The sequence below is a fragment of the Drosophila gunungcola genome, chromosome 3R (assembly GCF_025200985.1).
Source record: "Drosophila gunungcola strain Sukarami chromosome 3R, Dgunungcola_SK_2, whole genome shotgun sequence".
NCBI lineage: Eukaryota > Metazoa > Arthropoda > Insecta > Diptera > Drosophilidae > Drosophila > Drosophila gunungcola.
Genome location: NC_069139.1, coordinates 28,538,035 through 28,565,423, shown reverse-complemented (window position 1 = coordinate 28,565,423; position 27,389 = coordinate 28,538,035). Strand labels below are relative to the sequence as shown.

The 27,389-nt window shown below is 45.4% G+C and overlaps 6 protein-coding genes across 7 annotated transcripts; 3 read left to right on the top strand and 3 right to left on the bottom strand.

The window, feature by feature from the left end:
• Positions 1-4,176: 4,176 nt before the first annotated feature.
• LOC128251738 (uncharacterized) lies at positions 4,177-12,177 on the bottom strand. The gene is made up of 7 exons (XM_052978875.1): positions 11,831-12,177; positions 8,635-8,759; positions 8,475-8,580; positions 7,567-8,409; positions 5,625-7,501; positions 5,418-5,563; positions 4,177-5,360 (listed from the first exon to the last, which is right to left on the bottom strand). Exons 2-7 carry the CDS (start codon positions 8,730-8,732, stop codon positions 5,155-5,157), a joined length of 3,276 nt encoding a protein of 1,091 aa, XP_052834835.1. The 5' UTR covers positions 8,733-8,759; positions 11,831-12,177; the 3' UTR covers positions 4,177-5,154.
• On the top strand, positions 8,798-9,998 carry LOC128251752 (uncharacterized). 2 transcript variants are annotated; one of them, XM_052978901.1, is made up of 2 exons: positions 8,798-9,179; positions 9,237-9,998. In XM_052978901.1, exons 1-2 carry the CDS (start codon positions 8,930-8,932, stop codon positions 9,932-9,934), a joined length of 948 nt encoding a protein of 315 aa, XP_052834861.1. In that variant the 5' UTR covers positions 8,798-8,929; the 3' UTR covers positions 9,935-9,998. The 2 variants fall into 2 exon arrangements, with proteins under 2 accessions (XP_052834861.1, XP_052834859.1); XM_052978899.1 differs by having other exon boundaries at positions 8,800-9,998.
• A 1,045-nt stretch (positions 12,178-13,222) lies between the features above and the next one.
• Positions 13,223-17,297, bottom strand: LOC128251736 (eukaryotic translation initiation factor 3 subunit A). Its single transcript, XM_052978872.1, has 4 exons — positions 17,110-17,297; positions 15,930-17,014; positions 13,567-15,871; positions 13,223-13,507 (listed from the first exon to the last, which is right to left on the bottom strand). The coding sequence occupies exons 1-4, from the start codon at positions 17,156-17,158 to the stop codon at positions 13,458-13,460; spliced, it is 3,489 nt and encodes a 1,162-aa protein (XP_052834832.1). The 5' UTR covers positions 17,159-17,297; the 3' UTR covers positions 13,223-13,457.
• Positions 17,298-17,361: 64 nt separating this feature from the next.
• On the top strand, positions 17,362-19,721 carry LOC128251747 (tRNA (guanine(10)-N2)-methyltransferase homolog). The gene is made up of 3 exons (XM_052978889.1): positions 17,362-17,613; positions 18,281-19,076; positions 19,141-19,721. Exons 1-3 carry the CDS (start codon positions 17,488-17,490, stop codon positions 19,683-19,685), a joined length of 1,467 nt encoding a protein of 488 aa, XP_052834849.1. The 5' UTR covers positions 17,362-17,487; the 3' UTR covers positions 19,686-19,721.
• LOC128251753 (putative lipoyltransferase 2, mitochondrial) lies at positions 19,649-20,502 on the bottom strand. The gene has a single exon (XM_052978902.1). It carries the CDS (start codon positions 20,423-20,425, stop codon positions 19,706-19,708), a length of 720 nt encoding a protein of 239 aa, XP_052834862.1. The 5' UTR covers positions 20,426-20,502; the 3' UTR covers positions 19,649-19,705.
• A 1,088-nt stretch (positions 20,503-21,590) lies between these two features.
• Positions 21,591-25,858, top strand: LOC128251740 (uncharacterized). The gene is made up of 6 exons (XM_052978877.1): positions 21,591-24,263; positions 24,326-24,479; positions 24,535-24,659; positions 24,730-24,832; positions 24,890-25,164; positions 25,229-25,858. Exons 1-6 carry the CDS (start codon positions 22,045-22,047, stop codon positions 25,332-25,334), a joined length of 2,982 nt encoding a protein of 993 aa, XP_052834837.1. The 5' UTR covers positions 21,591-22,044; the 3' UTR covers positions 25,335-25,858.
• The last annotated feature ends 1,531 nt before the right edge of the window (positions 25,859-27,389 follow it).

The following is a 27,389-nucleotide window of genomic DNA, read 5'->3' as shown; positions in this document are numbered from 1 at the left end:
TGGCACCCACAAATGCAATGGAGCTGGGCCGAGACCATTGCCGTCGGCAACTATTTACGTTTTCGGGGCTTCGCTGTTTGCCGTAGATGCGCCCTGTTTTGCCGTCGAACCACCGTATCCTGGCACTGCGAGATAGCGACTGAAACTGTTTTGTTTACAGCTCTGTCCCGTCACACTCTCTCTCTCTCTGTCCCGTCACTCTCTCCCTCTCTCCCGCTCTCTTGCTCTCTCTTTGGGTGACTCGGAGCAGGCGCGAGTCCTGCGAAGGAGCCCAGGATGGAAGCAAATCGGTGCCGAGGCAGAGCATCATGAATGGACGCCAATTAGCCAAGCTGTCTAGCTACACTTTGCTAACGTGGTTATGATTGGCAAGGCCCTATTTACGTAGCCTACTTTTCAGGGCGGCCAAGAGGCGCCGCAACTTGAGCGTAAATTGATTGCGCACATGTTTCGCCAGGTACCGGTACCGGATCCATCCATCTCACTGATGGATGAGCCTACTTCTACATCCGGCCGTCTATCTGACGACTTTCCCCTTCGTTAAGGCTTCCAATTTGGTGCTATACGTTTTAAAGGGCCAACAAAAATAATGGGAGGGTTGAAGTTCAGTGGTGTGCCTTTTGCTTAGATTGATGCTTAGGGCACTCGATGTCCTTTTTGGCTGGACAAGACTGCTAAATGAGCAGTAAGGGATTAATGAGGGCTGCAGAACTATTCGTCGCACCCTATTTTGCAAAACGATTGATTATCTTCTACAAACGAAATTATAGCTTACGCAATTTATAATAAATTTAAAATATTTTGTGATTAAACACTAAAAAAAAGAAGTACCCACATAAAATATGAAATATTTATACTAACTTAGCTCTTTTACCAAGGCAACTTTGGTTTTTGATCTTTCTTGTACTGTTATGTAACGTTTAAAAAATGCAATCCTAATTAAAAAAATAAAATTTACGGTTTTTCCTCTACCACATGACTAAATTTGTAAGAAAGTCGAATTTTATATACCCTTCTTGCTGTGCACATTTCTATTCATTTTAGAACAATTCTATGGCATCCATATAATTGGTTCTCAACATTTTATAAAGTTTTATAAAAAATTAATTTTTTTCTAACTTTGGCAGCCATACACATAGTCGTCTAATAAGGCCCATTCCTACTTTTATTGTACCTGTAATTAAAAGTGGACTTCTTAACTTTAAGGCAAAGAAGAACCCTTATTGCGTAGAGACGCAAACTTCTGACTGAAACTATAGTACCCTCTGCTATAAATATCAATAATTAAATTTCATGGGGGAACGATGGAGCTGGAGTTTTTATTGGGGATTGATGGAGTTGGCGGGCACTGAATGGCCTCTTTCCCTGGCAAAACACGCAGACAATAAATGCGGACGTTGCTAGCCAGAAGCAAGCAAGCCGTTTTTATGGGTCTCTTGTTGTTGTGCTATCAGTGCTGCTGATGGTAGGTGCTCGGTACGAGGTGCCAAAGCTTATCATAACATATGCAATAATAATCCAGTGCCATTTGCCCCGGCAGCGAAGACCACAAAATACGACATAAAGTTTGATAATAAAGCCGAAATGTGGCCGCAGTATTGTCTGCTGCTCCCGGGCTTGGTTGCCTTCAAACGTTTATTGTTTTTCCCAGCCTTGTAGGGCTAAAACCATCTACATCTACACACATAAAGGCTTATGTCGGCCGGAGTTCCAGTGATAGGCATTTTCCCCATTAGGGAATATTATTGATGGCAGCCAAGTATCGGTTACCGATTCCTGTGGATGTTTCTTGGTCAGAGACCCAGAGGCCCCCACTTAAGTTTGGGGGAAAGACAGATGCTTTGTCTAGTGGGTGCCTATTAAAGATGCCTTTAAACTGAACTAAAGCACTTATGTAATTTATTTGTGTTTGTAAACGCAGACAACTTGTCTGCAGAACCTGTCAATGTTTGACTGAGTGTTATGCATAAGTTTGTGAGAAGCTTAGATCAAAAATGTATGAAAGTCGTTGAGTTTTATAGCCAGGGTTGGGAAAGGTACTAGTTTTTTGGATATAGGTAAGTTGCAAGGTATTTGTAAAAATAAGTACTTAGGTAATATAAAAGGTAAGCAATTTGTTATCTAGGGTAGGTAAAAGGTAAAAAAAAGGAAAAAAAAAATGTTAGTACAATTTTTTTTTTTAATTTAAGCGTTTTGTTCTTCACGAAGTTTCAGCGGAATTGTGATATTGTGTATATGTTGTAGCATAAACATAACAAGAAACATATTTAATGTGTGGTAAATTTAACTTTTCTTTAATTTGCAGTGAAATTATTAATTTTTAATTTTCATATTGGGGAAAGAATACGAAGTTTAATTAAGTGGTATCAAGCTAATTGGAAAACAAAATTTGAATAAAACTATTTTAGTACCTAGATACATATAATAGCAAATTTGTAAGATAAATAAAAATCTTTGCCTAGGTGTTGTAAAAGGTAGCCTCATATTTGTTTACCTAGGTAAATTATAAGGAATCAGGAAAGTGTACCTAGGTACATACTTAGGTACAAGTATCTAGATACACCCCAATACTGTTTATAGATTGATACCCGTCTAACCCAAAGCGTAAGGGTTATAATTAATAAATTAAATTTTGGGCTTTTGGACCATATATACATATATATATAAAGTCTGCTTTATTTCTATATAAATGTGAACCACTAAGCCTGGCAGTTTATAAAACACTAAAAGGCACTGTCCCAGCCTCCAGGCCTGCCCTCAACTCGTACTGCCCCGAATCCGTTCTTGACATTCAGTGGGATAATGGCCCTTGATGCTTTGACGCTGACGAATTATCTCCTGACTTGCCAAGCTGCTGGTCGTCCACATTATTAATTCAAAGCAATTAGTGCAAAGTTCTTTTTACACTGCCACAACACTATTAAAATGATGCGCCTGGCTTAATGTCATAGATTTAAAGCAAATTTCGCATTCTAACGACCAGTTAATACTACAGAAAGAAAAAAAATGATTTACTGTGAAACCTTCAAAACTAGCGGTCAAAAGCTGACATAAACAAATGAACTATAAAAACTATGACTTAAATTTTTAATTTTTTAAAGAAAATGTTCCTAAATTTTTGATTTTAAACTTTATTTTGAACATAGTAAAAATAATAATAAAACAAATAACTAAAAAAAGATCAATGAAATGATGAAAATCAAAACGAAATTTAATAGTTGGACTTCCTGCGTTTTTGTATCAGTGTAGGTAATAGCTGCAAACTTTAAAGAAATCGTAATTTTATAAGACTTACTTTAAAACATATATTTCTCAATTTAAAAAAAAAATTATTTTTAGAAGTCAGCCATTTATTGAATGCTGAGGGTTTTAGTAATCCAGAAATTCCTTAATTGCTCAATGGGTTTAATTAACCTGCCAGAATCAAGTGGTGCCAAGCGGACAGCGATTTGCCTGCATGACCTAACATCAAAAGACTGGACTCGCCAGGACCTACTTTTAACCGCTGAGTAAATCCGTTTAAAATGCTAATTTCCTTTTGGTGGGAGGCATCCCAAAAACAATATCCTGTTTTGGGCTTAGCAAACGACAAATCGCAGCCCCAGAACAACCACATTTAATTTAACGACGGGAAATGAGTTTTTCTTTTCATATTTTTCTCAAAGCACCGAATTGTTGCCTGAGCCGTTAATCTGTTTTGGTCGGAAAAGTGTTTTTCGGTATGTTCATTTTTTACATCAGTGTGATGAATAAGATGAAAGTGACGGAATGCCAGTTTGCTTAATTCGGTGGCCAGACACTTATGACTTATTTAAAACCGACTTGCTTTTGGAGCACAAGTCCACTGGTTACTGACCAATGAAATATTAACAGTTTGCACTCGTTTCATTAAAACAGGCTTCCATTTTGCATGTGATTTTCAAATTTTTTACTTTTAGGGTCGGAAACGTTTCCTTCTACCTGTTACATACTTTTCAACGAACACAATGCACCCTTTTGGTTTTTTAATATCAAAGAATCGCAATTTAACACACATGAAAACATAAAACCATTTTCACTGATCAGACTGCCGTGCCATCATTTCAGCTTCTCCAGCCCATGAACCATGATCGGGTTTAAAGCAGATCTAATTGCATTTTGCTCGATATATTAAATAACGATTTGCATTAATTTTTCTGAAACTAGCAAGAATTTATTAAATTATCAAGTGGGAAATAGTACAAAATATATCAAAGAACAATTTTGGCGGCTACTAAAAACTAAATTGTTTGGGTTCTAGTTTACAAATTAGTTGTTTTTCATGTTCTTCGGCAATTCATATTCAAAAAATATTAACATTGTTTAAACTTATTTAGTATTCAGTAAATACATAAACAACAAAGGCTACTATCAGAGTCAGTGCTTGAACTTTCCGTTGTTTAAAAGACCTAAATAAAATTTGAAAAGCGGTACAAAATAAACTAATAACTTTTAGGCTTTATGTTGCCGATTTCATAATAGCTTAAGTAGAGCTTTTGTGGTTGATGTGGTTGCTATTCAAAAATTACAGAGTAAATTAAAATTACGTAAAAAATATACTCTTTACAAACTAATATCAAAGTTTAGTTATCAACAGTTTAATTCGTGGCCGACGCATGCTGCATGCGCGTTTCTTGCTCTCTCAAAATACATAATTTCTATACATATTTGATTTTTTCATTGTTTTGGATTTGTTATTGTTGTAGTGGTGGCTGGTTGTGTTTTCAGTTCCATTGGTTTGGTGGTTAGATAGATTGTTACAAAGCTTTTATGATTGGATTTAACTATTTCTATGGATCTTCTGCTAACTTACATGCAATAAATGACTTTGTATGCATTACGCGGTTATCACAATTCCATTTTCGTTTCAATTTCTTGTTTTGTTTTTAGTTTTCATTCTCGGTCTTTAGAATTATTCTAATGTATATTGCAATAGTTTTATTGCTTGCAATGCATAGCTCTGTCAACTATTTTACGATAAATTATGAATTATAATCAGGCTTTTCAGTTATACAGCTAGAAACTTCGGGATTGGTCTACAATTATGCAAGGATAGTAGTAGAAGGTTGCTTGTAACAAACTTCAAATTCTCAGAAAAATTAAAAATACGAAACTAAGCAGGTTTCTGCCAAAATGTCACATCTGACTGTTGCCCTGGGGTGCTGAAGCTGATGCTGATTGTGCCTCCTGAACAGGTGCATCTCCTGCTGCTGCCGGCTTGCCAGCACCCAGCTTTGCCTTTACCTTGAGCAGCAAGGCTTCGAAGGAGTCCTCCTGTACTTTCGGTGCTGCTACCTCCTTGGGAAACACATATGAGTGGTAATTGTTGATACCAGCATTGTCTGGAACGGAGATAGCTGTTAGTAGCTGAAATCAGGTTTAAATCCTTTATAACCTACCCAAGTCAGCGTATGAGGCACGACAGAAGGCACGTCTCCCTCCAAAGCTTATATCATACATGTTGATTTGAGCGTCCCTAGGACTTGTGTCGATGGCCGTGAAAGCGTCCTGCGCTCTTTCGAATGTTACAAACCCGTATTTCATTCTGTAATTAAATATGACAAACTGTTATTTTAATGTTTCTCCCGAATCTTTTCGCTCCTTACCCATTTTCTTTGTAGTGTATGGTTATCTGTTTTATACTTCCATAAGGCAAAAATTTGCGACGTAACATTTCCTTGGTGGTCTCCTGCTCAATCCGGCCGACGTAGACGATTCGGCGCTCCTCCACTGCTGGCTGCGATACGTTGCGATCCATGAACCCGCGTCGATTGTTGTTGTTAGGGCAGTTGTTGTTGTTGTTGGGGAAGCGCGTGTCGGACTTCGAGCGCGAACGCGACCGCGACCGCCGCAGATTGCGGTGCGGACTACGGCTGCGTTCGCGATCGCTGTTCTCGGAGCCAGAGCAGGACGAGGACACACTGCCCCGCTGCTGGTTTTTGGAACGCCGCTTGTTGTAACTGGTGCGACGTTGTCTGCGCTCATATTTGCCTGCCTCTGAGTACGATGAGGAGCTCACGGAGCTGCGATGGCGGTGCGTGCTGCGAGAAGAGTAGCCGCCATTCCCTATACTGTTTCCCCCACATGTGGCTGCCGCATCCAAGCTGCGCAGTTGCTCAATCGAATCGGAGCGCGACCGGGATCTGTACGAGGCCGAGCTGCTGCAGTCCGACGAAGAGCCACTCGAAGAGCCACTTGGCACATTTGAGCCCGAGCCATGGTGGTTTCTTCGCTTGCGGTAATTCCGTCGCGTTCGCTCTCGCGACTGTCGCGCGGGGGGCAGCGCCAGAAGCGGAAATTCGGGTTGCAGATCAGTTTGGGTGGCCATGCTCACAAGCGTTTTGCGCTCCCGGTCTTTGGGCAAGTGCATGATGACCATGTCCTCGCCATGCTGAACGCTCTTGTCAGTCGAGGACTTGGCTGTTGCATCGGACGGCATCGTCGCGAGTGTGGTGCTACTTGTTTGTCTGACGACCTCGTTTTGTATGCTCGCTATTAGGGAATTGCCTATGTTCTTGTTGGCATCTTGGCCGTTCGAAATGTTGTACAGCAAAACCGATGACTTGAGAAGAGAGCGAGGGGAGGCTTTGCTCAATTGATTCGGCGGTATGGTTATGTCTGAGTTGCAACCCACTGACACTATTATAATCTCCTCATAGTCCGGATGCAGTTTGTTGCTGGGTGGGGCAGCAACTGGAGCCGGCTCCTCGGTTTCCATGCAGTAGGTGTCCTTGACAATGTCCTTAAGTGGCGGCAACTTTGTTACGCGCGGCACCTTGGCCGATACCCGAGAATCGATGATCTTGAGCTGTTGAGCACGTTTCATTTCCAGCATTCGCAAAACCTTGTTCTTGGCCACGGTAATCGGATCCATGGGCACAGTGGCTGCTTCTTGGCTGGGGCACTTCAGGCTGTTCACGATGTTGGCTATGGCAGCTTTCTGAGGCGATGGCGTGGGCTTCAGAACCGGCGGAGTGGTGAATTTGCCGGCCACATCTAGCTTCGCCTGCTTTGGCGGAGTCGGCTGGGCCTTTGCGACGCCAACGACGCCGCCACATCGTCTCTGTTTGTACTCTTCCAGATTTAGCTTTCGTTTTTGGGCCGGAGCCGGTGCCGGAGCCGGCGATGGAGATGGAGACGGTGCTGTCGCGAAAGATTTAGGTGGCGATGGCTCTTCTGCCGCACACACAGATGCGGCGGCTTCCCTCTCCTGCTTCAGAAGCGAAAGGTTTTTCCCAACCAATCCGAGACCGGTGCATGGGTTGTGCTTTGCTGAGGACTGTTTGTTGCTTATCAACTTGTTCCCATCCATAACTTTTTTGCTAGCCGTCTTGGTTGGCTTAGACACCGTGGAGGCTCCCACCTTGCGTTTTAGAAAGTCGCACTGCTTCTTATTAGGCACCAGGCAAATGTTTGCAGGCTTCGGCTTGTTTATTGTTGGCACCGTGGCGGGCTGATGGGCTTCCACCTGCTCCGGCTTAAGCTGAGAAGGAAATGACAGGACTTTGTGAAAGAAATTTCTATTATGTACGAAACCTTAGTACTCACCTCCTTAGCAATTGGCACGGTCTTCTTTGTTGACTTCGGACACCAGGAAGGGTCAGCCTTAACATTGTCCACATAGCGCATATCTTCGGTAGTTGGAGCTCCTTCGGTCTGCAGACTTGCTGCCCATACAGTCTCATCCACGTCGACCACATCGACAGTTTCAACGTCGATAATCGAGTCCGAGTCATAATCAGAGTCTCGCGCCTTGGAGAAAGGAGGTTTGGGTTTTGGCACACTTATTGCCACGGGTGGAGCAAGTACTGCGGCATCCGATGCCTCAGCAGAGGGTTTGGTTGGCTGATAGACATGCAGTGTCTCTTTGATGCGACAGGCGTTTAGATTCTCGGCAAAATCATCTTTGGTAATAAAGTCAGCTAAGTCAAAGTCATTAACGTCGATGTTTAGTCCGAGTGCGTCCACTTCTGAGGCTATGGTGTTGGTACTCAGCGTCCGACTCTTGCGCTCACTGGAGCTCTGCAAGGTGGCGATATTGTCATGGAGGGCGGGCAAGAGTTGGACCTGCTCCTCGTCGACAGTATCGTATTCGTCTTCGTAGTCGCTGGAATGCGACTCATAGTCACCTATGGAGGAGCTGTCTGTACGAGTGCGAAATGTTGAGTCACTGCACTGGCTGTGCATGTCATCCTCATGATCATGCTCCTCCTCTGATAGGCCGTCGATGCCAATGTCTTCTCTGTCATACTCCACAATCGCGCTTATCTGGCGCTGCTGCTCGTAGGCCACCTCGACCTCGCTGCCAGTAATTGCCTGGTAGACCTCGGCGTTGAGCACACCGGCATCCTGGTCACCCAACTCCTGCTCCACGAAGTCACTGTAGATCAGCTATTCAAAGAATCAATACTGATAGAACCTTTGACCACTCGAACGCCTCTCAAGCCAAAACCTACCAGGTTCTTTCTGTTTTGCAAATCCTCCTCCCGGCTGTGGCTTAGCAGTGACTCGTCAGTGGGCGCGATGGGCAGAATGCCGTTTAGTGTGTCTGTTAGTTGTAGACTAAAAGAGATATTGCATGAGTTTCTGGTACTTTTGCCAACGACAGACACTTACTCATCATTAGATGTCCAGAAATTCGGCTCTGATTCGTACTTTGCGTAGTTTCCGTCGAAGGGATCTTCTTGGAAAACGTTTAGCATTCGGGAATCCATTGCGTGTCAGAATAAATTCCGCATTAACTGAAAAGTAATAAACAGAAATAAGTTTTAGGGTTTCAAGACTAAAATAAAACAAAGCCATCTGTGCATTATCCTTCATATTCAAACGTCAAATGTCAATAAGCCGAACAGTCAAACTTATAAGTCTATCAAATATTCACATCGTCTTAAAAAGCATATAAAAGCGAGAAATGCCAAAAAAGGTAATCACAAGGCGTCAGCGCAAAGCAGCCGAGTCCAAGCAAAAGGCCGAGCAAGAATCCAATCAAAATCAGCCTGGACTGAAGCCGAGCATTGGTGAAGATCGCGTAGATGAAGAAATCAGGGCTAAAATTGACAAGCTGATCCCGATTCCAACTGCCGCAGCTGCACCTTCATCCAATGAGGCATTGGAAACTGAAGAAGTCAAAGAGATGACCAAGAAGAATTCTGGCAGAAATGGTAAGGAAGCCATTTGGAAAACCCCGTGTTTGAATCAAGCTAACAACAAACCAAAAGAGAAAGTACAGCTATGTGATGCACTGCAAAAAATTCGAAAGCCTGGTCAGAGAAAACCCCCCTTAAAAGAAGTTAAGAAATGTGATTGTAAGTGCTTGGACTTTATACAAGTACCAACTACCAGTACCTGCTGTGACCGGGACAGTGAATCCTCTTCACAGCAGTCAAAGTTAGCAAGTAAGGAGGCAGAAGCTTCAAGCTCGTTGGTGGCCAAATTTTGTAAGCAATTCAAGTCGCATTTGCATACAGTTCTGCCAAAGCGAAACAGTGCCACTCAACAAGAGAAGGCAACAGGAGTCCCTCAACGAAACCTTCCGCTGGAGAGGAGCAACAAGGATCTAAAGGGCGACGTGCTCAAGAACTTGGAAGCGGGTCCTTCCGGGACATCAAACGAACCATCTGGCCTTGCCCCGGACCAGGGATTGGAGCCACCGAAAGTATTCGGCAACAAGGGCTATTTCGTGCTCACTGGGACCAATGATCAGTTGGCCCACCAGGTGGCCGACCTTGCGAAGAAGAACATTGTTATCCAATCACATGTTTGCCTGCCGTCAGATATAATAGAAAAGGCACAAAAGCAACTCGCTGAGCTCGAGAGGAACCGCGAACAAATTCTGGAGAAAATGCGCAACAAGCATGCAACTCTGGCTCAACCACCGACTTCTCGTCAAAAGGAGAAAGAATCTAACATGGAGTGAGCAAATACAACCAAGTGAATTTAAACATTCTGAACATTAAATAAAGAATCCACAGAATGAAAGCAAGCTTAAAAAAATACAATTTTTATTGGGTTTACTTTTTATTCACCAAAGTAGGTCTCATATATTCGGACAACCATATAAGTCGACCGGAAAAATATAGAAATTTTTTTTAAATTTTTTTCATTATTCTGAACCATGTTCCAAGATTGTGGTGTCGAAAATCAAGTTTATGTGTTATATTTTGGGATTACATTTTTTTGTAAGATACTTAAAATAACATATAGTGCGTATACAAAAAATTAAACAACGCACCTACAAAATTGTTAGGAAAGTATAACAATATATACTGTATAAAAAAGAAATGAAACATGTATGGGTATTGATACATAAAATAATTTTTGTATTATATTTTCTGTTTCAGAATTTATACACCACTTCCACTGGTACAAAAATATTGATAATTACCAATAATTATGTCAGTTTTACTTTTTGACTTCTATTAAAATATTATTTTAATTTTTAATTATTTGGGCTTGGACAACAAAAGTTTTAATTTCGCAATATTAAATTGGAAATTCAAAGCAACCCGCCCAGTGTTTTGCCAGTCACATGCCGGCGTACTATGTACTTGTGTCAATATAAGCAGGAATATTCACAATTTGAAAACAATGTGGCAAGCTTAAAAGTCTTGAGCCTGATATTAAAAACAAAATGAAATTTCTATCGCATTTGACACATCGATATAACTAAATATCTCAACGCGGTGTATCGATAACAAAAGCGCCAACGTGCTCCTAAAATATTTTAAGTTTAAAATTTCATTTTGAAATCTACTACATAGGTAAAAACGTATTCTAAAAAAATGTTTGTTTTATAAGTAAACAAAGTTTTTGCTACATTTGACATTTTGTTTTTGTTTTCAGCTATCATATATAAAATAATATATATTTATAATCACATAATAAAAAAAAAGTTGGAATTAAATCGAGGTCGTAAGCTGACGGAATTTTAATGAAAAGAAATGAGAAATAATTTTTTGTTTGCAATTGTGAGTTTAAAGATCGCGAGACCTTAAACTTGATTTTCTATATACATACAGTGGGCAAAAAAAAGTTTACAAAACTTTTATATGAAATTTAAGTGCAAAGAGTATTTAAACTTATTTTGCCCACTGTATGCCAAAAACATATAAAAACCATAGACGTTCAACAGAAATAAACTTAGCTAAATTCTCTGAGCGCAAACAACAAATTGGTTCACAAAACGCTGTAGAAAAAGTTAAACTTTTAAAATGTTTTTGTACACCGAAATGGCTAAAAAGTAGCCGGAAAAACAGCTAAAATAGCACCACCGCGTGGCACGCAGGCACGAGAAGCAACATGCAGTCCCCTCCCCCTCCCACACCTCACTACCCACACTTGCAGCTTTACTGTGCGTAAGTCCTCACAAACTGATTTGGATTAAACGTTAGGGTTTATGTTTCACTGTTGCGAATCGGGAATTGGGGATCAGAAACAGATCAATTTAAGGGAAAACTCTGGCTAATGCTGGCAATAACAAACATGCGCACACACCGTCGGCGGGGGGAACAGGAAGAAGAAGCAGCCCGCACATGTGTTGACCCCAACCACGTGTATGTGTGTGAGCCGCGACTCGAGTGTGAGTAAATGCCGCCGCCACGCCATGTGCTTTTGTCGTTTAATGCTGAACAACAATCGAATTCAATACTATTAGTCTTCGTCGGTGTCCACTATCACCTTTCACGATTTGTCACATTTGTTTAGAAAGCTGTTTTCATAGGAAGCCACTTTGTGGACACAGACGCAACGCGAGACGGATTCGTGGTCGAATTCGCGTTCGTGAGAATTTGCGGCACCCGCCGTAGGACATTACCTCCCGAAATCTCAATTGTTGGCAGCTCTGTTTCACGCCTTCTCTTATTATTTGGGCCCACGTTAGCCGAATTGTTTTCAGATGTGTTGCCGCCGTCCGTTTGTCCGTCTGCTTTAACCTCACATGCTGGGCGCCGCGTCTGCAGCACCAACAAAATAAGGGTTCCCAAATTGCCTTTCTTAGGCCGACAGCCAGCGACTGTCTTTATCCGCCTCGTTAATCACTCGCGAAGATCACTCCGATGCACTTCTCAACCACTTTATCTCATTAGTTCCAGAACCACACATTGCCAAAAATATGTTCACGTGGACTGAGTTGTTTCGCGGCAGCGGCGCAGCAGTGTTGCCAGTGGAGCGTCAGGCGATAATACCACAGCGCAGTGGTACTAACGCCAAAAAATACTTAAACTGGTATCTTGCTGGGAGTATTTACAATATAGGCGCGTAGTTTCAAATTAGTAGCCGCTCATTGATTTTCCAATCCCAATTCTTTACGTTTCCATGTTTTGATCAGATGCAAACATGTTTTTACCCATCAAATTGATTGTTGTCAGATCGTCTTGGTACAAGCCGTATAAGCAATATATCATTGTCATTTGGAAGCTATTTACTACTATAAAAACATTGCCGTTTTTTTTTTTAAATCAAAAGCCATGTTAATGTCGAAAAAAAATAACTGAACTGTCTGCTAATTTTTTTTGTGCTGTTATTATATTTATATATGACTTATATATAATTTATTTGAGTCCATGCATATTCAAAATAGAAAAAATGCTCAGCTATGAAGCCAGACTGCTTAAAACGGGCTTAACATATTTTTTACTTCAAATGAAGTATTGTAATTTTAATAAATTACCCGCCAACCTTGTGTTTAATGGTTTTAAAGAAGAATTTCTTATTGTAAACTGGAAAGTAGTTAGCGTAATATTAATTAATCCTATTGGCAAAGAAAAATCGGTTGTTATTTTAACATATTTGATTTAATCAGCCATTCACTCAAAATTAGAAACTATTTTCGATTACATTGTTTGTTGGTAATTGTAACAAAAAAAGAATATAGATTCAAAACTTGATTATTTTGAAAAAAAAATATTTTTTTTTCCTGAAATGTTAAAAAATGCATTTTTGAATAATTATGTGTGTATCTTTAAAAATCTTGCATGTTTTATGTCATGTATCGAGCATATATAATTTTATGTTCGATGTCTTTAGGAATTATTAATTTATTAAATAGTAAAACAGCTAAATTATCCAAACCTTTGTATATCGGAAATATTGCCATTTGGGTCAGTAAAATGCATTTTATGGGAATTGATGTTAGACTTATATTTAGGCTGCTTGAATAAACATATTAATTCGATAAACATCGTCATGGGGAAAAAAATACTCTTGATTTGTTAGAACATGGTTATTTTATTCGAAAGTACTTTAATGAGTAACGGTTTGACGACCAACTCATTTTTAACTATCTGGCACAAGCATTGGATAGATGTAATATATCGAGCCAACTAGGCTCTATTTCAAAAAAGTACACGTCGGATAAAATGAAAACTTATTAAGATTATTATGTTGCGTATATACGAAAATGCGGGACAACTACGATTTAAACCACGAAGCTCGGAAGCAGTTTAACGACGCTTAACACTGGTCCATTCGCCATCATCGCCGGCTTTGTTCTCTGAAAGATAAAACACTTTTATTAACATGCCTGTATGACCCGGTGTTGAGTCCACTCACCCTTGTCCTGGGGTTGATCACGCTTGGGTGCGGGCTTTTCCTCGCGAGGTGCAGGAGCCGTACGCCAGTTGCCGCCGCCGCCGCCACCAGCGGCTTCTTTAGGAGCAGGTCCGCGAACTTCACGCACGTCACGGTCACGTCTTTCGCCAGCTGGGCGACGGTTTTCCCGATCAGCCTGACGCGGAGCATCGCGCCAGTTACCTCCAGTTTCGCGCTGAGGCTCTTCGGCACGACGTGGTCCGTCGTTGCGACGGAATCCACCGCGGTCATCGTCCCGCTCCCGACGCGGACCTTCGTCACGGCGAGGTCCATCGTCACGGTCACGGCGAGGTCCGTCGTCACGACGAGGTCCGTCGTCACGGCGGGCTCCATCGTCCCTATCCCGGCGAGGTCCATCGTTGCGGAAGTCACGGTCGCGTTCTCCCCCACGACGCCACTTGTCGTCACGCGATTGGGGAGTACCACTGTCCTTGGGTGCAGCAGCACGCTGGGAATCGGGCTCCCGTCGTACACGCCACGAGGAGTCCGCTCCCTCGTTGTCCTTGCGGTCGCGGTCTCCACCTCGCTCGATGCGATCTCCTCCACGCTCGACGCGATCTCCTCCACGCTCGTTGCGATCTCCTCCACGCTCGATACGTTCGCCTCCCCGCTCGATGCGCTCTCCACCACGCTCGTTGCGATCGCCAGCCGCAGGTGCAGCTCGACGCCACTCTCCGGCTCCGCCGGCGGGTGCGCTGGGACGATCGCCACCACGAGGACGCCAGGTGTCGCGCTCCTTCTCGCTGCGCTCGCGCTCCGTTGCCACCTCTCGGGCCAAACGGTCACGGTCTTCCTTGATTTTGCGCTCGGCCTCCTCCTCCTTGGCGCGCTGCTTTTCGTACTGGGCACGCCTCTTCTCGTCTTCAGCCTCACGCTCCAGACGGCGGGCTTCGGCTGCAGCCCGCTCCTCGGCAGCCTGCGCCAAGCGAATCTCCTCTTCCTTGCGGAGACGCTCCTCCTCCTTTTCGCGAAGAAATGCTTGACGGCGCTCCTCGCGACGACGAATGACGCGGTCGGCCAGACGCTTCTTGCGCTCCGCCTCCAAGGCAATCTCAAACTTCTTAAGCTTTTCGACGTAGAGGGAAGCACGCTCCTTCTTGAGGGCCTCGAGGAATTCGTCCCGATCGGGATACATGCGTTTAAGACGCTCCTGCTGGCTAACGGCGTCCTTTCGCTCGGCGATTGCATTCTCGATGCGCGTCTTCTCGGTGGCCTCCCAGAACTCTTTGTCCTTGACTTGTTTTTCGGCCAAGTATTTTTCGAAGAGTGGAATCTCCTCCAGGCGCTTGGCGCGCTCGAAATAGTCGATTTTCTTCTCTTGCGACTTGAGCTTGGACTGAAGTTCCTTAGCCTCTCGCTGCAGTTCCTCGCTCTCCCGCTTGGCAATCTGCTCGGCGTCCAGCTTCTTGATGCCTTCCTCGTCCAGCTTGGAGAGCATCTTCTTGCCATGGGCAGTCTGCGAGATTTGCTGCACCTTCTCCTTGAGACTCTTCTCCCGGATGGCTTGGATCTCGTTCTGGTGGCGCTTGCGCTCCCGTTCCTCTTGCTCCTGCTCGAGTCGCTTCTGCTCGGCCAGCTTAGCCTTGCGAGATTCCTCTTCCTGGCGCCGCGCCTCCTCCTCCTCGCGCGCATTGTTCTGCTTCTCGATGTACTCCTTGCGGTCCTCGATGATCTTCTGCCGCTGAAGGATGCGCTGGTGCTCGCGATCCTTGATCTCGTGGTAGTGGTGCACCATCTGGGTGCGGAGCTTAGCCCGCTGGTCGCGCTCCCTGTTGGGATAGACGATAGAAACGGCCCTGGTCAGCACGGTGGACATGTTGACCAGCTGAGAGCGGATCTGTTCGGAGGGCATGGACTGCAGTGCGGGCCCGTCGGGACGGTACTCGCGCTGGCTCTCGGTCAAATCAGTGCCGAAGTAGATGCTGTTCTTCTGGTGGTCGATCCGGATCTGCATGTCGTTGTGGCGCACCGACTCAACTAGCAGCTTTTCCAACTCGAAAATGTTGCAAAAACTGGCCAACTGCAACAGGCGCTGGAACTGGATGCTCTCATAGACCTGCGAGATCTGGCGAATCAAACGCATGATAGTCACGTCCTTCAGCGACTGAATATAGGGAGTGAGCAGAGTGTTCTCGGGACCGTTCTCGATGACGTCCACAATAGATTGAATGCGCTTGCACAGGTTCAGGGGATTGAAGTCCACCTCCAGCCAGTTATACAGGTTGCGGAAGTCCTCCGACACAAGTTGCGGAACATTCAAGCGCACCTTTGTGATTTATATAGATTAGTATCAGTTTATAATTATGGTCTTAGGGTCTACTTACCACTTCGCGAATAAGCGACACTCGCGTGGGCGGTTGGGGCAGGCCCAGGAGCACGGCCAGCTTTTGGGCCTTCTCCAGGGGGCTCTTGTCCGCCTCGATAAATCTGTCGAACTCCGGATGGGCCGAGGGTAGCGGAATAGAGAGGGTGGCCAGGAGGACGTGGGCAGCCATGCGTTGCAGATCGTCCTTGGTTAAATTCTTCTTCAGCTCTCGCGTCAGCTGGAACAGCTTCAGCAGAGCCGCCGCGTGGAAGAGCTGGTTGCCCGCCTTGCTGAACACCATCGCCAGTTTCTGGTAGTAGTTGGCCATGGTCTTGGGCACGGGCGTCTTTTTGGACAGGGCCATCAGCCCGTGGATGTCTTCGATCGCCTTGTACGCCTCCTGCCACAGCTCCATCTGGATGGCCGAGTCCAGCAGGTACAGCCTGGTGTCCAGGCAGAGTTGCTGCGTCTCCACCTTGTTGATCGACACGCCGGTGGTCTGATTACTGCTCTTGCAGATATCCTCCAGGTGCTTGCGCAACTTATCGCACAGGCGCCGGAACTCGCTCTTCCGGTTGTACTTCAGGCAAAACTGGAAGGCCATCCGGGCGATGTCATGGTACAGAGCCTCGCAGTGGGTGTTTACCCGGAGCAGCTCCAAGCACTGGCAATAGGACTCCCAGAGAAACTTGACCCACGGCAGCAGGATGGTGCGGTCGGAGCGGTCCTGGGCGTCCTCGCCGCACACGGCACTCATCAGGATGCTTTCTGGAGTGGCGATGTTGTCCAAATCATCCAGCTCCAGTACGGCCACAGCTGCCGACGACTGGGCCTGGGCAGCCTCGGTGTGCTCCTCGGCCATCTTCAGGTAGCCGCGAATCACATTCTCCAGGGAGTTGACGTTGACCAGCTGGAACATGTTCCGGTACTGGAAGAGTCCTTCCTTGGCGATGTGCGACTTCTTGAGCTCCACGCACAGGTACAGGTACTTGAACATGAGCGGCTCGATGACCGTCTCCGAGTAGGCGTAGTTCCATCGCTTGTTGCGGAACACTTCCTGCAGCGTGTCCAGCGCCCTGAGCGGCTTTCCCACCTCGATGAACTCTGAAGCAAAGAGAGTGGTTTCGGGTTAAGAGAGCGGGCCAATAAGCGGTGCGGCTCTCTTCGGCCACCGCATGGAAAATTTTCAGCACACTCACCATTGGCCCTTTTTAGAGCGTTTTCCGGACGTTGCGTGTACCGAGCCATCTTCGATTGCTTGAATTACTTGCGGCGGCACTTAAAGTTGATTTTGTTAACAGGTCTGGACGGTTCTGAGACCTGAAGGTGCTGAAAATTGTTTAAATCTTCAGCTCGCCTACGTGTGGCCTACGGGATTTATGCAAAATGGCCGATTTGACGGCTCGCAGGGCTGCACCTCGCCGCTGTTATCGATAGTGCGTGTCGGCTGTCGATAGTTTAAGATGATCACGGGGCTGCACGACAACCCTGCCCGATGTAAACAAAAACACGCGGAGAGCTCGGATATGAAATTAAGCTGAAAACTAGCAAATAATTACTTACGTTAAGCTTGCAACATGACCAGCTGGAGGAAGTACATCTTGTGGTTCGCCCAGGAGCATGTGGACTTTCGAGTGCACGAGTTTGACTCGCTGGTTAAAATGTTTCGTCTCCAGGTTCGGCGGATTACTGAACAGACCACGGTTAGTGAAAGTTCTCTATTTTGCACAATAAAATTATACAAAATATGTTTTTGCTTAAAATTAAGTGATTAAGGGCCCTTAAATCTAAGAGTTTTGAGAATATAAATTTACCGCGGCAACTGTTTTCAAAGTCAATTTAAAACACCTCATAAAAATTCGTGACGAACATTCATCATAAACGATTTCTAATATTAAATATTGTGACGAAAAATTATAATTATAATAATAATAATTACTATTCAATCAACTTAAAAAATACATCTCCCAAAATACAAATTAAGTCGAAAAAATTATTGCTTTCGAGAAAAATTTGATACTAGAAGTTATGAATGTCTATTGAGGCTGGCATATTTTTGAAAAGCCGTGGAGGAAACTGTTCCAGTTTATTTGTATATAGATTTATGCGTAGGAAATGTTTTTTTTTAAGAAAAGGATAACCTTAACCTGCTTAATATTTCTCATTTATTAGTAAAACGGACTGACCGAATTAAGTTGAAAATTGGGTAATCCCATGTTACCCTTTAGTTTTTCTAGTTTTGGATTGGCTAAAATTTGTAATGTTGTGTATTTCCCACTTTTGTTTTCTCAGTTTTTATTTATATTATTTTACGTGGATTTCATGGATTTCAATTAATAACAATTTTTGAAATTCTTTTCGCATTTACAGAAACCCTTTTGGCTAGTGGAGTTTCGCGACACGGAGACTGCCCTGCAGTATGCATCCCGATCCATCTCCCTTCGCGCCATGTTTGAACTCTACGCCCACGCCAGCAACCTGCCAGAGTTCCACGACAGGCTCCGGAAATACGTCGATGCGAACAAGGACGCGCTGTCAGGATACTTCCGGCCGGATGCCAGCTTTAAGATTGTGGTGGAGACCTATAACAAACACTTCAGCCAGCGGGAGAAAGTCGAGAAAATCGAGTCCATGGACTACCTGCCCATAGAGGGCCCGGTAAACTTGAAGAACCCCCAGGTGGAGTGGTGGTACATAGAGTTCTGGGGCCTGGATCCCACGGCTGTGCCGCCCGAACCAGAGGACATTCTGTTTGGTCGCCTGCTAGCCTCGGGTCAGCGGCATCTGATCAAAGAGCTTTCGCTGAAGCAGCGAAAGTTCATTGGCAACACCAGCATGGACGCCCAGTTGAGCCTGCTGATGGCTAACCAGGCGATGGTTCGCGACGGGGATCTTGTATTCGACCCCTTTGTTGGTACGGGCTCGCTCCTAGTGAGCGCCGCCAAGTGGGGCGGATATGTCCTGGGAGCCGACATAGACTACATGATGGTGCATGCTCGCTGCCGACCGAGCCGCATAACCCAGAAGGTGCGCGAGAAGGACGAGAGCATCCGGGCCAACCTAAAGCAGTACGGGTGCGACGATCGCTACATGGACGTGGTGGTGGCGGACTTCTCCAACCCGCTGTGGCATCCGCGTATCTCGTTCGACAGCATTATAACAGATCGTAAGTGGCGATCTTCCCTCGATTTTTAATTTCTCAATAATCCAATCCCTTTATTTATTTTAAGCTCCATATGGAATACGTGAGGCCACGGAAAAAGTTGAAACAAAGAGTAGTGCAAAGGACAGCACCAGAAGCGAGGACATGGTGCATTATCCGTCAACGTCGCACTATTCGTTGCAGAGTCTGTACAATGATCTACTGGAGTTTGCTGCACGGCACTTAAGACTGGGAGGACGTCTTGTCTGCTGGCTGCCGTTTCACCGCGAGGACTACGATCCCAAGATGCTGCCACAGCATCGGCACCTGCACCTGGTAGCCAACTCCGAGCAGCCCTTGACAGGAAACACTGCCCGTCGCCTGCTTACCTACGAAAAGAGTTCCGAGTACAGTCCGCCAGGTCTATCACTGGCCAGCACACCCCAGATCCCCACGCCCTCTCAGGATTTCCGGGATCGCTACTTCAACAGCGCCTTGGAGTCGCGGAAGGAGCGTCGTTTGCGAAAGGCAGAGCAGCGGGAACAGGGCCGGGTAGAGATGGAAGCGCGGGGAAAGATTCCTACAGATGGACGCTCTAAAAAGTGTGACCTTAATAAGGCTCGTTTTGTATGATTATTGTAGTAGTAAACAAGTTATTTAATTTTCGAACTGATTTCCGCAGCAGTAACTAGTTTGGCGTCAGCCTGATCCTGCAGGCGACACTTGAAAACTTTGGTGAAGCTGCTGAGCAGCGCTCCACTGGCCTCCTCGACGGGGACAAGTCTGTCTAGCTCCTTGCTGAGCGAGGTAACCCCCTTACCCTCAATGCCGCAGGGCACAATGTGCTCGAACCATCTCAGATCAGTGCAGCAATTGAGACCAATGCCGTGCGTGGTGACGTAACGGGAGCCGTGGACGCCGATGGCGCAGATCTTGTGCTCGCCCACCCAGATGCCGGTGTCCTTGGTGGTGGTGGCACTGGGAACGCCCAGCTGCCGGCACGCCTCAATGACCATTTGCTCCAGTGTAGACACGTACCACCGCATGCTCGCCTTGAATTGGCGCAGATGTAAGATTGGGTAAGCCACCAACTGGCCGGGCCCGTGGAATGTGATCAGACCGCCGCGATCCGTACGGTGGAATTCCGCACCCAGCTGGCGCAATCTGTCTTCGTCGGCCGCCGTGTAGTCCTTCGTTCGCAGGCCGACTGTGTAGACAGGATCGTGCTCCTGCAGCACCAGATAATTGCGGAACTCCGAGGGCGGATCCAAGATCTGGGCAGATTTAGCCAGGTGTTGCTGCAACTGCAGCCCCGCCGCGTAGCTATGGCGTCCGGCCCGCACCACGGTAACCAGCGGTAGGCTCAAAGACATGTTTTAATTGTTTAGTGACCACCTACATGGTTTAAATTTAACAAATATTGACCAGGGGTGCTTGAGAAAAAGGGCTTATCGATTAGTTGATCGATATATCGGCCAGATGTCCGACTTGTTGCTACAGAAAAACGCATTAAGGGTATTCTCCCAGCGCCTGAATCGCTAAATAGTTTAGAAAACAACATCAGTATTCCACACATAAAGGGAACGGGCCACATGGTAAATGCTGAACTTTCAAATTTTCAAATATTTAGAACTTAAAAACATGTAAAATTTTATTTTTCGTTGTAACTTACCCTAGATCCGTGTTACGAGTTATTCTGCCGGCTCTCTGCCGCGACACCGACAGTCTAAACGGTCGTGTGGCTTTGGCAAGCGTCTTCGGTTTAATGCAAACAAATGCAAGTTACCATGTCATTGTATTTGTGTGGACATCACATTTAGCAGAAATTGGATTTGTAACAACGTAATGTAAGCTGTTTTATATGTTTGGAAACTAATTTTATGTTGGTACCAGTGTTGCCTTCTCAGCTTAAGATGACTTCAGCGACTACACTGACCTTCAGACAGTTAAATTGGCGCAAACTGGCGCTGTTACAGATTCAGTCGTTTAAGGAATAAACTAATATTATTTGTAGCCTTTTAGTATACATATATAACATCAAAAACGGCAGATGGTACTCCCAAATTTGTTCGAAATCCACAACATTTTGAAATCTTGACTGAATTTTACTGTTATAGGATACCCTGATTTGATTTTGATTGAATTTAAAGTATGGCTGCGAATATGGAACACAAAAACACAAAGTAAGAATAAAAACAAACCAATTGTTCCCCAAAAAGATCAAATCGCTGTGTTTTTATGAAAACTTTTTTTTTCTTTTCTGCGTATAAATAAATTGCGAACGTTATTAAAGGGTATAGCTTTTAAACTATGCACGCAGGCCTAAAAACATACTGACAGTGATGTCAAAAACGTAGCATGTAGTCTTTTAGGTATTTGGTGAGATAATTTGAGGTATAATCGCAAGACCCACTGGTGTTAAAAGAGAAACAAGCAAACGGGCTGCACAATTTGAATTTAAAATATGTTGACCAGGGCTGCATAGTCAGCAAAGACTATCGATAAATTGATCGAAAAAGTGCATACTTGTTGCAATGGGAAAATACAAAATCTGCCAATTCATCATTTCTTGTTTGTCTTTTTAAACTAATTTAGTTAACTGAATTCTGAAGGAAAATTAATTCCATTTTATTTCTGAATCCGCAAGCCTCTATCGATGTTTTGTTTACGATTGCGATTCGCGAATGGCATTCACGAGTGCTCGCAATTATGGTTGTAATGGCCCTCTTCTTCTTGCAACATTTGACGTTTGCAATAAGAAGATAAAAAGAGACCTACACACGCACGCTTCGGTATTATTTGGAGGTTTGGCGTAAAAAAGTGGCCCTGGCCACAGTGAATCGACTCCTTGGGAGACCTCGCACCGCGTCGGGATTGCAGCAGATTCGTGGCAGTTTATGTTTACCCAGGCGGTGGGCACATGAGGCACGCATGAAATTCCAATAGCACTGCGGAGCTGGTGCGTAAAAAGGCACAGGCTCCATTGCGGGACATGGCGACACGCCAGGACGACGAGATCGGGGGCGGAGGTCCGGAGTCCGCCCTTTTTCGCGTCCTGTCCCACCAGGAGGAGGTGGCCAATTTCCTGGCCCACCAGCAGCAGCATCAGCACCAAAACCAAAACCAAAACTACCTGATCCACCAGCAGCAGCACGGACAGGCACCCGGGCCCATGATGTGGCCACCTCCGCCGCCGCATCTAGCGGCCCCCCAGTTTCCGCCCCATCTGCAGCAGCAGCCGCCGCCCCACCTGTACAACGAGTATATGTACAACCTGGCCTACTCGGGGCAGCCTGGCCAGCCGGAGACCTACTCCGTGCTGCCCGTGGGGCACGGAAACTTCCTCAAGGTATACCACTGCCCGGATAACCCGGTCAGCGAGGGCAGCGCTCCGCTCTTCACGCATATCAACATGGCCTCGCTGAACCACCACCAGCTGCAGCACCACCAGGCCGCGCCGCCGACTCCGCCACAGCCCACTCCACTCTACGAACTTTTTGCCACGAATCCTCTTACCTTGCCGCAGGCTCAGCAGCAAGAAGCCCAACAGCGCCAGTCACAGCATTCGCAACAGTCGCAGCAGTCGCAGCAGTCGCAGCAGACACAGCAGACGCAGTCCCAGTCCCAACCGCCACCTGCCGCCCAGGCCATTCACTCGCCGAGCAGTGCCAACCTGCTCATCAACAACCTGGTGAACAACTGGTCGCCCAACCTGACTGGCGGCAGCTACATACAATTCGGGGACGAGGCAAACGAGAACGACATCCCCCAGGCTGAACTCCCGGCAGCCCAGCAGCTACAGGCGACCAAACCGGTGCTGCAGCAGCCGCCGCCGGAGCCACTGTCGCAATCCGTCAGCCCACTGCCTTTGACTTCGAAGCCTGCGAAGCCTTTGAAGATGCCGTTGGCCACTGCCACTGTCTCACCCACTGCCATCAACAAGTCGAGCGTCGTGGTGGCTGGCCAGCCCGAGGGAAAGAAGCGCATCGTGGCCGAGGTGAAGCCCATGCCCATGTCCTACTCCGATGTGCTTAGCAAGGGCACAAAGGCGAGCGCCTTGGGGGGAGAGATACGAGCAGGAAACGGAGCCGACTATGGCAACCAACCGCAGCGGCGACATGGCAAGGAGGATGGGAATGGAAATCGCGAAATGCGCACGGCAAAGCGGTCGCCGATGCACGATGCCAAGGAGGTGGGTTCGGTGGCAGCTGGTGTTGGTCATGCGCACGCCGGCCGAGGCAAGAAGCGAGGTCAAGCCAACCAAGCTGCGCCGCTGAAGCAGCAACAGCCGCAACAGCCGCAGCAGCAACAGCAGCCACCGCCACTGCAGCCCACTCCACAGACGCAGATCAAAGCCAGCAAGCCGAGTAACCAGGAAAAAAAGCGGCCACTGCAGCCGAAGAACTTGAACAGCAACACCCTAAAGGCATCGGAACAGAAGACAACATCCGCATCGTTGCCCACTATCAGCAGCCAGCAGAACCACAGCAATGACAGCAATGCAACTCCTGCCACCAGCTTCAGCAGCTCATCACGTAAATCGGGCAGCAGCAAAGTCAACTCCAATGCAAGTCAATCGAACCACACTGGCGCAAACTCCAATCTGGGCAGCGGCAGCAGCAACAATGCCAGCATAAATTACTCCAGCAACAACAATGTTAGTTCCTCTTCGTCCAAGCGGTATTCCTCCTCGAATGTGAATGTTAACTCGAATAACAGTTCTGGCTACTCCTACTCCTCGAAGCGCAATCGCAGCAATGCCTACTCCTCGTCCGGCTCGCCCACACATGTCAACAGCTTTGCCAGCAATCGCAACTACGAGTTGGCCAAGCGCATCCTGCACACTTGGTGGATCTACACCCTCAAACTGCTAACCTGGCTGTTCTATTTGGTCTACGACATCGTCGTGCTGGGCTTCAGCATGGCCTATGAGCGGATGACACTGGCCTACGTTGCCGGCTTGGTCTATGCGCGCCAGCTGCACAAGGAACTCAAGCAGAACTCCGGCAAGCCGAGCATCTGGTGGCGAGGCTACTGGCGCCGTTTCGACGCTCGCTTCGCCAAGAACTCTCGCTGGGCCGTGTGGCGACGGTTCTACAAACGGAAGCCCCCTGAACCCACATCCGAGCAGTTCAAGACTGGCCGCCTGCCGCAAACGGGAGAAGAGGCAATGTACTCGCTGCTTAACTGCAAGGGCAAGGATGCCTACAGGTAGGCTGTACTCGGCGATCGTACAAAGACCTACGTCCACTACTTCTCTGTCTTTGTTTCAGCATACTTGGTGTACCGCCAGATAGTTCGCAGGAGCAGATCCGCAAGCATTACAAGAAGATTGCCGTGCTCGTGCATCCTGACAAAAACAAACAGGCCGGGGCTGAGGAGGCTTTCAAGGTGCTGCAGCGGGCCTTTGAGTTGATCGGAGAACCGGTAAGGAAGTGTCCCACCAACGAAGGGTGCTCCAACTAAATTTGCTATTTTGCAGGAGAACCGTCTTATTTATGACCAAAGCATCGCCGAAACTCTGCACGCCGAGAAGGCGTGGACGGAGCTGCACGACCTGCTTTCCCAACTGCAGACCAAAATGGCTGAGGCGGCCAACACTATAAGGTGCGTATGAACCAAAAGAGTCTGAGTCGAGGGGAAGCATTAACTCTTCTGCTTGCCGTCTCAAAAACAGATGCAGCACCTGTGCGCAGCGGCATCCTCGCAAGCTGACCGAACGTCCTCATTATGCGGCGCGGGAGTGCGCCTCTTGTAAGATACGACACTCCGCCAAAGATGTAAGTACGCACAAATTCGCAAATGCAACCTTTTGAAACACCTTTTGCTTTGTGAAGGGCGACATTTGGGCCGAAACCAGCATGATGGGCTTGCGGTGGAAATACTTGGCGCTAATGGACGGCAAGGTCTATGACATAACCGAGTGGGCCAACTGCCAAAAGGGAGCTCTGTCGCATTTGGAACCAAACTCGCATATGGTGCAGTATCGCATAGTGCGCGGTGCGCAGCAACAACAACAACAGCAGCAGCAGCAGCAACACCACCAGCAACCGCAGCAACCACATCACGATAGGGGTGGCCACCATCCAGGCGGGGGAGTCAGTGGGGTTAGGTGAGAATCAAATTTAACTTGGTTACTGAACTATTGGGCATTTACATTATACTCTCTCTTACAGCGAGGCTACATTGCACGAGTTCTTAGATAATTTGTACAGCGGCCAGCATCCAGGGGCGCCCAACGCCTTTGCCGGAAATGCGCGACGCCGTACGCGACGAAACTAAGCATCGCGAGCGTAGTCTTAAGTGTTTTAAAATCTCTAATCTACAGTTAATAATACGCCCAACGCATCGCCGTGTGCTGCTTGGTTCTTACTCACTCCCAAATCACAGCACATCAGCAGCAGCTGAGCACTCATCTTCACTGCTGTTCTTACAGCATTAACTTACAACGCAACTCCCATCCATGTCTGATGTTGTCAGGTTTATAAGCCATATTAACCTTTCCAAGACGTTTAGTTCACCTATTGCTCTAAAGAAGACCGTGAAATTGTTTGACTTGACACTTTGAATTGTAAAATTGCCTACCACTATATAGACCAAATCAATGTTTTATCCTTTGATTCTGCCTCCCGTTTATGGTCAGCTTATCGCGCCTAGTTCTTAGTAAACAGCTTTAGTTTTAAGTTCTAAGTTTACTATCTCCGCCTATTTCGATTGCGAATGCGACGGCACACGTGTAAAATCTAACACATCCAAATTAAACAAACATTAATGTTAATAAAACAATATTTAACGCATTAGCCCAATTTAGGTTGTTTAACGAGTTACTTGGTTTTATCGGGTCGAAAACAAGCGTTCTTTTTTTTGTAGTTTAATTAGAATTTTAAAGAAATTATTATTTGAAGCTTTGGAAATTTACGCAACACGGATCCTTTTTTTAAAAATCAAACAAAATTTGTACTTTAGAGGAATTTTTCCGAAAAAACTTAATTTTTATTAAATTTGCTTTTTTATTTCAGAATTTATTTGAAACCAACAAAAATTCAGAGTCCTTTCAATAAGTATATACTGGTTGACGTTTAGCATCTCGGAGTTTCTTTTTTTTTGCCTGGGCGCATAAACAACAAAAACGATTTAAATGTGATAAAAGACTTAAATGTATTCCAAATCACTTACCGTTTTTTAATCAATAATAATGGTTTTTCCGGCTAGCAACTAAAGCTTCGTTTTACTGAATCTTTAGGAAATGGCCAATATAGTTGTTTTTTTCCAAAAGTTGCGCACACCCTTGCAGAGGGTATTATAATTTCAGTCAGAAGTTTGCAACGGAGTGACGGAGACATTTTACCGACCCTATAAAGTATATATACTCTTGATCAGCATCACTAGTAGAGTTGATCTAGCCATGTCTGTCTGTCCGTCCGTTTCTACGCAAACTAGTCTCTTAAAGCTATCTGCATAAAACTTTCCCAAGGGTTGTCTTTTTATTGCAGGTAGTATATAAGTCGGAACGATCGGAACGATAGTAATGGTTAAATATTTTAGAATTATTGTTTAAATTTCATCAATAGGAACAATAAAAATATTAAAAACATATTTTTAAATTTAACTCTTCTAGTTTGTAATTTTTGTGTTTAATTTTTTTTTGAATTATTAATAATTTGGCAGTTCAGAATTATGCTTTTCATTTTTTTTAAATTGGAAAACGATATCATATCGCTGTCATAGGAAATATCGAATAATTGAGCTGCAAATCATCATATCTTCATTGTTTTCAAACTATACTCAATAAATCATATTCAAGAATATTTAATTTTTGCGATAGCTGCAAGGGTATATGAGCTTCGGCTTGTCGAAGTTGCTTCCTTTCTTGTTTAAAATAAAGTTTTAAACTGTCGCTTGGTATATTTTTAAACCCCTGCTGAGGTTTTTATAGTTTTAAAATATTCTGACCCCATAAAGTATTAGTTATTAATCAGCATCACTAGGAGAGTTGGTCTAGCCGTGTTTGTCAGTCAGACCACCCTCCCTTTCTATGCAAACTTGTTTTTATCTGGATAAAACTTTCCCAATAAATATATATAAGTCGGAACAGGTCGGAACAGGTCGGATCGGATCGCATATACTCCGAGATAAAGACATAGTTAAACATTCTAGAGTTTACTATTTTAGTTTTATAAAAATTTGACAATTATATTAAGCTATATTTAGAAATTATAAGCGTCATTGTTCACCGGTTACAAAAATTGTAGTCTTCAGATCATACTTTAGCGCCTAAATCTCCAAATGTATATAATCGTTTTGAAGTTGTAACCCCTAAACTCCAACCCTATAGAC